The 11515-nt window shown below is 41.9% G+C and overlaps 1 protein-coding gene across 1 annotated transcript in view; it reads right to left on the bottom strand.

The window, feature by feature from the left end:
- BFAR (bifunctional apoptosis regulator) overlaps positions 1–11515 on the bottom strand; it is a gene marked incomplete in the record, with an annotated part of 616262 nt that overhangs the window by 300678 nt on the left and 304069 nt on the right. The window contains 1 exon segment of the mRNA XM_044089414.1: positions 148–324. Within this exon segment, the coding sequence (XP_043945349.1) occupies positions 148–324 (177 nt within the window).

Genomic DNA, 11515 nt, shown 5'->3' with positions numbered 1-11515 from the left:
ACAATGTAGATTTTTGGGGTTTTTCCATTTAAAAATGAAAAAGAAATTAGACTGTTCATTCTGGACAAAGGATTAGCACTGACACAGAATAAAAATGTTGATGAGAACAGAAATGTATGCTGATCCAAACAAACAAGAGCTACATACCCAATATTTTGTTATAATTTCTTCTTCTTCAGGATATGTTAATCTTCTAGGACAGATTGTGTGGATGAAAGGAAGAAATGTTTCTGTATAATCAAACAGATAGAGATATAGTACTGTGAGTCGTGGAGAACTCTTCAATCCATACAACAAGAAAAGTGATTTCCCCATATTGACTGCCTGAAAAACAAAGGAGAGAGAGACAGAGTTCTAAACCACACGAAACATTTTACTTAAGTCATGTGCAACAACCGTATAAAATAGAATGCTGAGTCGAGATCAGCAGTGCATACTACAGACATTTTAAACTTGCATTTTAAGTACCATTTGTAACGCAGCTCGTTTCAGTTTGTATAAAAGTTTTAATTGGTATCATTACGCTATGCACTAGGCTGCAACACTGCGCCTCTATTAACAAATGGAATTTAAAAAATTCAACACTGACTGAAAGACAGAAGCTATTTTCTAAATTTAAAACAAATGCCATATATTAATGTGGCCACACTCCCTCTGTTGAGTTTAGACAGTACTGTCAACATACACAGTAATTTCAAGTTGTCAAATGCAGGAATGTAGCCATTTTGTATACTGCACTCTAAGGTCGTGCACTGCCACCCATCACCACAGTATCGAAGGTGACCCACCCTTGCAGTCAGGGTCATCCTTATGTGAAATGGAGCCCTAGCATACACACACAAGACACACAGTTTTACATTTCTAGAGTCTTCCTATACACTCCAAACTGCACTATAACTAATGAGGAAAGAATAAAATAGGCTGAGGGTTACTATGCCACTGGAACCACTGTGTTCTACAAGCCTCAGAGGTATATTTTAGAGCCCCCACAACCTTTTGATACAATAATGGCCTAAACAAAACTCACGACTTAGGAAATACATTCATTCTTGCTTCTTTCTTTGAAGGAAGAGAAACTATACCCAAGACTTATGTTCAAGCTGACAAAAAATGTTCTCAATAAAAGAAAAATGCATATAAAAATACATACATCATATTTGGGAATACAGTCTACTTCTCTACTTAGCCCCCACACAAAAAAAAATGTAATCACATTTTCTGAACCCAGCCAGTTAAGACTGGGATGAAACTGAAAAAAACTAAGGCCTAGTTATACATTTTAGGTTGCTGTTGTCGCACATTCACAGCATACCTCTTCATCTCTCCTTCCAAATGACAGTAACCTTCTCTGTACTCCTCTGAAGTCAAACTTGGAAACTGACAGAAGAGAATTCTATAACATTTTTCAACTGCTACACAACATGCCTCCTTAACCCTATCCCAGAAGAGAGCCACCTGTATACATATCTGATGTCTGACTGAGGAAAGTGAGAATATATGAGGACTGCAGTAATCTGTAATGCATTCCAATGTGTTGCTCCTAAATGGTACACTCCCCCCCCCCCAGTCAAGTCCCTGAGGTTTAATTATGAAAAAGGTTAAAGAAATAATAACCACACTGCCCTTGGTTCCAAACAAGGTGTAGCAATCTTCTGTTTTCACCTCTTGAGATCTGATTATATGGAAAGTTAAAGAAATAATGCCCACACTGTCCCAGCCCAGACACAAACTAGTCACCTTCTCAGCAGACCTCTGAGCAGGACTGGTTTTATATTAAGCACAGTCCAGGGCAGAGGTCTCTACAAAGCCTGTGCCAACATCAATTTAAGTCCTGACGTGTTGGGGCTTCATGCATTTTCTTCAACACCTTTACTGAATTATTACTTAAAACACATGCAGACATAACATTACTTTACCTACAAAACAACCACCATATCAACATGCTCCTAGTTGCATGTTTTTTTAACTCCTTTATTGAATTATCACTTAAGACTTAGGCAGACATTCCCATATGATATAGAAACATATTAACATGTTCCTAGTCACAAACATTAAACATCACATTTTTTTGTTTAACTATCAAACATTACATAAATTATTCAGTTCCTGCCTGTCGTTTAAACCTACTTCCTCCTCCAAAACATTATTCTGCATGTACTGGTCCATAATTTCCATCTTTTTTCTATGTAATTTGTTCCTATATTTTTCTAAAGATTCCAATTCTAGTTCTTTTCTCTCTTACAACATTCAGTACTTCAAATACATTTGGTTTAGACTTCGATTTCCATTTTTCTAGTAACCGCTTTTTGGGCAGCCACCAGAATTAACCTTAGCAAGGCCTTATTATATCTACGCAATCCAGATCCTGTAATAATTTCCTTAGTTACACTCATTTGCTTACCCAATATTTCTGCCAGATTACTCTAAGAAATTTTTGAAGTCTGCCAACTCATTATACACCAAAAATGTGTGATCCCAGTTACCTCTTTAGGCACCATCACAGCTCCAGCATTTGCCATCTACTGGAGGAAAAATTCTTTAGAGACTGCATGGGGTATAAAAAAATACCTATTCAAACACTTTCAAGCAAAAGTCCTAAACCTTTAAGACATTGTTGCTTATTTGGGAGCAATACATATGCCCCCCATTGTTTCCTTGTGAATGGTTTTATACAATTTCTCTTCCCAATCTTTTCTAACCTCCTTTGATTGACTTCTATAGCTGTAGTGCAACATTTTACATGCCCTGCTAATCAACCCTTTTAACAGCAACTTCTGTTCCAGATTAAACTAAAAACTTTACCAGAGCAGGTCTTTCACTTAGGATTCCCCTTAACCCTTTTCTTTTTGCCTATACTCAGATATCTATCCCTGATAAGAAAGCCAGTCTCTACGCTGCAGAGCAAATGTCTTTAGTCTCCTTACTTTCTACTACCTTTCCTTTCCCTCACTACTTATTTATTCCCAATACTCTGATTCTTTTGCCCCATTTTTCCAGCAAATTCCAGCCCCCTACTGCCTATTCTCTGCACCCCTAATTGCAGTCATTTCTACTGGCAAAATTTCCTTTTTCAATTCTCGTGTTTGCTTAGTTCTTACAATACTTACTTCCACTTTATGAATAAAATATTCTGTATGGCTGTTATTCGCCTTAAGGATCTGCATCAAAAATCCCACTCGCTCCTTATTTCTTGAATTTCCCCTCTATTTTACCATCACACTTTACACTGTATAGCCTTCAGCTTGTGTTATGTATACGGGTCTAAGCTGTGTTCTAAAATATCCATTCAAATCAGGTAATCCTAAACCATTTTCTACTGGAAAAATCAATTTATCCCACTTAATCCCTGCCCTTTTTGCCTCCCAGGTAAATTCCTTCAACTCTTCACTATTGTCCACAACTTCTGTGGCTGAGAAAAATATGCCCAACCGCAAGTATAAACTAAAAGGAGTAAAACATTTTCACTGCTTGTATCTTGCTATCCATAAACAAGAAAAAGAAGTTATGTCTTACCATAACGTTCCATCTGTATTGTTGATCCTCGTTCAGTCATTACGCATGGGTATCGGTTCTGAGCTCGGAACAGAGCCAGCCATTTTCCAAGCTCACGTCAGCTTCAAACTCTTGAGCTAAACTCTTACCCACAATTCCCCTCTCCCTGTTACCTCAGATTGAGTTTGCAAGTTAAAGAAGGTAGAGGCTACCTCTGGTCAAATAACCTAAGTGAACTGGATGGTGAGATCCACTAGAAACCACAGAAGGGGAAAGGAGGGAGGGTCGTAATGACTGAACAAGGATCAACAATATAGATAAAGAAGTTGTCTTACTGTAACGTTCTATCTGATATTGCTAATCCTCATTCATTCCTTATGTATGGGACAGAGTCCCCAGCTACCTCTATTCCTGTGAGGCTCTCATGGAAGGACATTTCTGAGCACCATAGAACCGAAAGATGCTCTTCCCCTGGAGGCCAAATCCAATTTGTAAGGATTGATGGAAGTATGAGGTGTAGCCCAAGTTGCAGCTGCACAGATGTCATGTAAAGAAGCTCTGGCATGGAAGGCAGCAGAAGTTGCCACCGACCTTGTTGAATGAGCTTTCATGGTAGTAGGCAACAAAATGTTACGTTGTGTGTAAATGTCACACAGTCCTTCAACCATCTAGCTAATGTGACCTTACCATCAGCTGATCCTAATCTAGGTCCAGAAAAGGCCAAAAATAACTGGTCAGATTTACGAAAGGGTTTAGTCCTGTTTAGGTAAAAATGGATTTGCCTGTGAATATCAAGGGTATGTAGGCAATACTCTCCTCTGTCAATGATTGGGAAAGAAAACTGGCAATTCAATGGCTTGACTAATGGACACTTCAGAGATCACTTTAGGCAGAAATGACATATTAGTTCTCAGAGACACTATCTCTATGAAAAATCAAGTATGGACTCTTGATACATAAAGCTTGGAGTTCAGAAATATGTCTGGCAGAAGTAATAGCGACCAAAAACAAGGTTTTCCATAACAAATACTTGAGGTCGTAAGAAGAGGCTGGTTCAAAAGGTGCCATTGTCAGAGCTTGCAGAACTAATGATAAATTCCATGGTTGAATAGGTTCTCTAAAGGGTGGCTTCAGATGATTCACACCTTTTATGAAGGTCTTGCACAATTTATGGGACATAAGAGAGGAATCTTGGACACCCTCATGAAAATTAGAAATTGCAGCCATATGAACTCTAATGGTAGAGGCCGATAGACCTGACTGAAACAGGTCGGCCAGATAGTCTAGTATTATCGATACTGGTGCTGAAAAGGGGTCTACTTGTTTATCTTTCAGCCAACAGGTAAATCTTTTCCACTTGCTCAGATAATTAATTCTAGTGGCAGACTTATGAGAAGCAATGAGAATATTACGTACTGGTAAAGAAAGATCATTCTGCCTGGCAATCAAGGGAATTGGAGGAGCCAAGTAGTTAGCTTCAAGCTGTTCAGGTTGGGATGGATCAGGTTCTGTGGGTGTGAGATCAACTCCGGGATTGGATGGAGGATCCATGGTCGATCTAGTAGGGGAGGCCAAAAGAATGGGAACCAAATCTGTCATGGCCAATATGGTGCTATGAGGATTACCTTGCTCTTCAACCTCCGGGCTTTCTTCAGAAACTGGGGAATGAGAGGAAAGGGCAGAAATGCGTAGACAAGACGCAAGGGCCTATCGTGGACTAGAGCGTCCCTGGGTGACTGTCCCGGACGGGGAATCAGGGCAAAGTAGTTGCTGCATTTGTAGTTGGCCGGGGATGCAAAGGAGGTTGCAGCAAGGACGGCCCCAGCAGTGGAAGATTTCCTCTACTATCAAGGGATTCGGGGACTACTCGTGAGGTTGTAGAATGCACCTGCTGAGTCTGTCTGCTAGCACGTTGGAACTCCCAGGAATGTGCATTGCTAGAAGAAAACGGTTGGTAGCCATCGCCCACTGCCATATCCTCATGGCCTCTCGACAAAAGGGGGTAAGATTTGGTTCCACCTTGCTTGTTGATGTACCAGACCACAGCCATGTTGTATGACTGAATCGCAATTATCCCAAATGGCAGTAGGGGATGGAATGCTTGCAACACCAGAAGCACCGCCCTCAGCTTTAGAACATTTATATGCAGATGGGCCTCTGGTTGGGACCAAGTGCCTTGGACGGTCTGTCCCTGACATAGCCCCCCCCACCCCATCAGGGAGGTGTCAGTGGTCACTGTGGCCTTGGGTTGCTGGAAGGAAAAAGGGCAAGACCATTGGGAGAGAATGAGAGTCATCCACCAATTTAAATCCTGTTTGCACCTGTGGGTTACTCGAATCATGGCTGAAAAAGGATGCTGAAAAGGATACCATTGGGTGAGCAGTAGCCACTGCAGAAGCCTCATATGAAACCTGGCCGGAGGCTGCCATGAAACCCAACAGCTGTAGAACAGAGTGAGCTGTGGATTTTTCCTTTGAAAGGATTGAAATTAGTTGTTGCTTTAACATTAAAATTCTGTGCTCTGGAATAGCCGCTCTGCAGTTTGTGTCCAAGATAACCCCTATTAATTCTGTTGACTGAAATGGGGTGAGATTGGATTATGTGGTAGTACGCATCTTGAAGATCTCTAGAGCACATCCAATCGTCTTTTTCCAAAAGTGGGAGGATAGACTGTATAGTGACCAAGAATTTTTGTACTCTCACAAACTTGTTCAATACACCGAGGTCCAAAATTGGTCTCCAGTCCCCGGTTTTCCTTGGCATTAAAAATAGTCTTAAGTAGAATCCAGATTCTATCTGGTCTGGAGGGACAATTTGGATGACTTTCTTAGAAGCTTTTCTATCTGTAGTGCTGTTTCTTCCTTTTGACTGGGTGGAACGTAGGGAAGATTTTTGGACGGGACAAAAATCGAAGGGGATATGATAACCTCTGGTTATGATCCTTTGTACCAAAGGATCGGTGGTGATGGCTAGCCAGGCAGAAGGTTACAAGGAGAAACATTCCCCAACCACCTCCAGAGGAAAGGAGTTGGGCCGCTCTTCAGGAGTGCTGGTAGGATTTACTAGGGAAAGAATCCCTGGAACCCTGGTTACGTGGTCCCCCTCTGCCCCGAAAGGAGCATCTTCCCTGTGAGTTTCCCCCCTCTGCCTCTGGGGGGGGGGGGAGAACTCGGCCTGCGTCACAGAAAGGACCCGGAGATTTCTTGAACCATACCTTTCCACTCTTTTAGTTTCGAGAGAAAGCATGTTGAGGGGAATAAAAACAGACACCTATGGCAGAAAGGGTCTTACCGTCTTGTTCAGATCTGGCCAGTGTGCTTTTAACTTTGGGCCCAAACAACGAGGAGGGCTCAATTGGGGCATTAAGAAAGAAAGACTTAAAAGGATCTGCGAAGTTGCACAAGCGCATCCAGGTGTGTCATCTCTAGACCGCAGCTGAACCCGCTACTCTAGCTGCTCCTTCTGATGTGTGAGATATCAAATCGCATACGAGGAGTTAGATATAGACTCAGTGGTGGCCAGATGAGAGGCCACTTTGTCATGGACCTCATCAGATACTGCACTAGCCAAGGTTTCAGAGAGCTTAGAGACCAGATCCCTTTGAAGCCTGGTATAATGTGCCATATAATTCAGGGACCTGATAGCAAAGGTTGCTGAAGCAAAAGTGCACTTCCCTATTCTGTCCAGGGCCTGGGACTCTGACAGGCTTTCTTCTTCTGCCAGATCCTTTTTTGTTGCAGCCGCCACCACCAAAACATCTACAGGAAGACCTTTGGACCAATGGGGATCTGAAACAGGAGGGGATAAGATCTTATCAGGCCTCGGGGAATAGCTTCAACAGTATCAAGGGCCTTCCAAGCACGCTGCACAATGAACTTGACAAGTTCATCGGCAGGTGGAGTAACCCAGGAGGTAGGGGGCCAGACGTGAAAAGCCTGCAGGAACACAAGATTCCTCAGGTGTCGGATTAGAGGGATGCCAGTCACCTCTCTGTTTCAGGATTTCAAGGATATCGCCAAAGGATACCTCAGAGGGTGACCGAGGGGATCCTTCTCCCTCATCGAAATCTGTGTCTTCGGTGAGAGACTCCTCTGTGGAGTCCATGTGCTTCCTTACACAAACTTTTCCGGTGGACCTCCTCAGTGGGAGAAGCTGGGGAAGACCACGGAAAAGGGGATTCCTGAGGGAGTATGTCCTGAGGCCCTTGCACCCGGTGTCAGCTAGGTGCGGCTTGTGAAACAAGTGTACTAGAGGGAGGCGGAGGTGTAGACCGTCCAGTATCGCCAACAGCAGCTAAAGCCTTCTCCATCAGTTGGAAGGCTGGTCCACCCAGAGAGGAGTGCATGTTGAGGACAGGAGGTACTAGCCTACCAATTCGGAGTCCCTGGATGGCTGTGGAGCAGCAAGCTATGCATATCACAGCTGACATCCTGGGTTGTAGCAAAACTTTCCTGCCACAAAGGCAACTGCGGTTCCTTAGTGACATCCATAAAGGGAACCGCAGAAGGGGAAGACTGTACTACATCCAAGGACTTCAAAGGCAATGAAGGAGGAGAATAAGAAGGATAGTTCCTGGGGGGTGGAATACCTCTGGCCAAGAATGCCTGGTCCACAAGATGCAACACATGTTCAGAAAGACTTCTAGTGGACCTAGTCGAGACTGAGCGAGAAACAGGCCTGTCCACAAAAGAGGCAGACTCTGTGCCCATCTCATCCGATCGCACCGAGGACAATGGTGCTGAGAAAGACTGAACTACTGTAGTCTGCACTGAAGTCATCGGTGCCGATGTCATTGTATGCACTGACACAGGGATCGGTGCCGAAACTGGAGCAGACAAAACTGGAGTCAGTAATTAAGGCCTCGGTTCTGAGGAAGATCTCTGAGCAGACACGGTCGAGGTCAGCGCCGACTGAATGGTCGTGCCGATACAGTGGTAAAGGTCTGAACAGAGGAGCCCCTCAGTGTCGATATGTAGAAGGCTGCAGGAGAGGACGGAGCCGAAATCACTAATTGAGCCGAAGACTTTGGTGCCAAAGGTCTGGGCACCGAAAGCACTGGGGCTGACAGAGCTCAGGAGCCAAAACTTTAGCCTTTTTAGATTTTGGTTGTTGAGAGTCCCCAGCCAGGGATGAAAGCAAGGATTTAGCCTTAGTAGAAACATGCATTTTCTTATGGGCTTTAGGAGGAGTTGAGACCTCTGACCCAGAAATAGCCTCTGAAAAGGGAGATTTTAGAAGTCCCTTCAGTATCAGCTTATTTTTCCTTTCTAACAAAGTTCTATTATAAAAGTTTTCACATATAGTACAAGGTGGTTCAACAGATAAATGGGAAGCTCCCAAACAATAAACACAGAGTGTGCATCAGAAGTAGGCAGTTTGTGTCCACAATCAGAACACCACTTAAACCCCAGACTTCCCTTTTTATCTGCCATATTAACAAAAGCAAAAGTACCAACAATGGTACAAGAGAGTACCCGAAGGTATGAAAAAGAAAGGAAAGGGATTACCAACGATGGTAAGGAGAAATTACCTCGCAGTAAAAAGGGCAAGTAAAGGACAGAGAAGAAAACCTGAAATTATGAACACTAGATGCGATAGGGCAAGAGACAATAAAAAATTAACTTTTCTGACAAAAAAGTAATTTGTAAAGCAATTAAACAAAAATTGATGGTACTTAGCTCAAGAGAAGTAGCTTGACACGACTGGATGGCAATGTGGCAAACGAAATCTGAGGTAACAGGGAGAGGGGAATTGTGGGCAAGAGCTTAGCTTGAGAGTTTGAAGCCGACGCGAGCTTGGAAAATGGCCAGCTCAGTTCCGAGCTCGGAACCGATACCCATACGCAAGGGATGAACGAGGATTAACAATATCAGATCTTCTGGTTTTCGAGTTTTGTACTATTTTTGTTTAGCCTCCTCCCACATATCCTTAGCTGCCATAACAGAATCTTTTAATTGATGCTCCTAAATAATAGATGTTATTGTGTCCCCAGAAATATGGGCATTGCTGGGCAAATTCGTGTGTGGGTAGATAATTTACAGATATAGCATTTTTTTTATCCTGAAGTGTCTTGAAACCATCTCAAAAATGTTCCACAACACTGAGATATCCTTTCCTGGTCTTATCCAGTACAAAATCAGCAACAAATAAAGCCATCTTTTCTTGATTACTGTAACAATTACATCCTTGAATGTCTGAGTCTCTTATTTTCTTTGCCAATGGCTCTAAATATAAAGCAAATAAAGGGGAAAACCAGCCCTGCTTGGTTCCTTTGTCCAAACAACTTGTCAGAAAGGAATCCTCACACTAACTTTTGCATCCGATACCTCCTAATTAACCTTATTTATTGCATCAGCGAATGCAAATATTTCCACTGCCCTACTCAAAATCCCAGCTTACACTGTCAAATGCTTTCTCTGCATCAAGAGCCACCGGCAACAGCTGTATTTGCTTACACTATGCTTCCTCCTAGATCATCTATTAATGATATAAAATGCTTCCCTCCCCTCCACAAAAATCACACTGATCCACATATCAATTTTGACAACTCCTTTGCAATTCTTTTCATTATTATGGACAAACACTTTATGATACCAGTTTAAAATTGAAATGGGCCTATATGGAGATGGATCTAATGAGCATCACAGCCACCACAGCTTTCTTCCAAGATGTTGAGGATTCTCCCTTCCTTTTAAAATACTGTTAAACCTTGCAAGATCTTTAGTACATTCTGCCCTCCTAGCTTCCAAACTTCCTCAGGGTATATCATGCATTCCTGGAAACTTTCTTTGAGATTGCTTATACATCACTGTTTTATCTCATCTCCTAATCTTGACTGTTAAATTGCTGAGCCTCATCTACCTCTAACCTTAACATACTTAAGGTCTTCCATAAATATTACCATTTGTACTTGTTCTGTATTTCCACATTCCTCTGCTTTATACAATTTTTCAAAACATTTCCAAAACTTATCCAATACCTATGCAGGATCTCTGGTTACTTTTCTTGTTAAAGGCTCCCCAAGTCTGGCAACAACTTGTTCTACACACTGTTACTTGCCCAAGTCATTGTGCTGAGAGTTTTTATGTTCTGTTATAATCAAAAAATACTTGCTTAACAGCAATCTTTGTAATTCTTGCATATTATCCAGATACTCCCTTATTTTCTCTCTTGCTCTCATCTCTTCTTGTTCTGTGAGATTCCATTTATTCTGCAATACGTTAACTCTGTCTGTCGCTCTAAATAATTCTCATTACGTCTTAGCCATATCTCTTTTTCTTTTATTTCAGTTCTTTCCTATTTAAACTCCACTCATTTTATCCCACTAACTAGCTATAACTTCTGAAGGAATTTCCATCTTCCCTAATAACTCCCAAATAATTTTCACTACCCATTTCTTAAAACTCCTCTCTTTTTAACCGGTAGATGGGTTAGCACCAGTGTGTCTCATTTTATTTCATTATGCTGCATTTTTAATTGTTATTGGCACATGACCTGAAATACTGGATGTGTCAAAGCTATCAATTAAAGCACATGTTCCTGTGAAATAAAAATTTCTGTCTAATCTAGTCCAGTAATTGTACCTTGGGGAATAAGCAAATTATCTCCAAGTTAAATTCGCATCTTCCATAACAAATATTTTCATAAATTTCTTTTGAAATCTACAGTCAGTTATATTTTCCCTTCTAGGTCCCCAGGATACAACCTTCACTGTTGCATATCAAGTTCAAATCCCCACCTGTAAGTTACGTGCTCTGCTAAATGCTGCTCATTTCTCCCCAAATTTTATGAAGCTCCACAATGGTAGTTTTAGTTGGAATATAAATACATGTCAATGTAATCCTCCTCCCTTACCAGCAGCCACTCACTATCGCAAATCTACCATTACTATCATCTTTTTTCCTCTTCTATCACTATTGGACTTCCTCTAGCAATTAGGGCAAGTACTTTCAGTGGAATATCAGGGACAAGGAAAATGAGTATCTATCCTGAAAGCCTTTCTTTATCAAATTCACATGCTCAC

Source organism: Protopterus annectens, chromosome 12.part0 (assembly GCF_019279795.1).
Source record: "Protopterus annectens isolate FY-2018-M chromosome 12.part0, PAN1.0, whole genome shotgun sequence".
Lineage (NCBI taxonomy): Eukaryota > Metazoa > Chordata > Ceratodontiformes > Protopteridae > Protopterus > Protopterus annectens.
The sequence above is the reverse complement of the archived record's forward strand: the minus strand, read 5'-3'. Positions and strand labels throughout refer to the sequence as shown.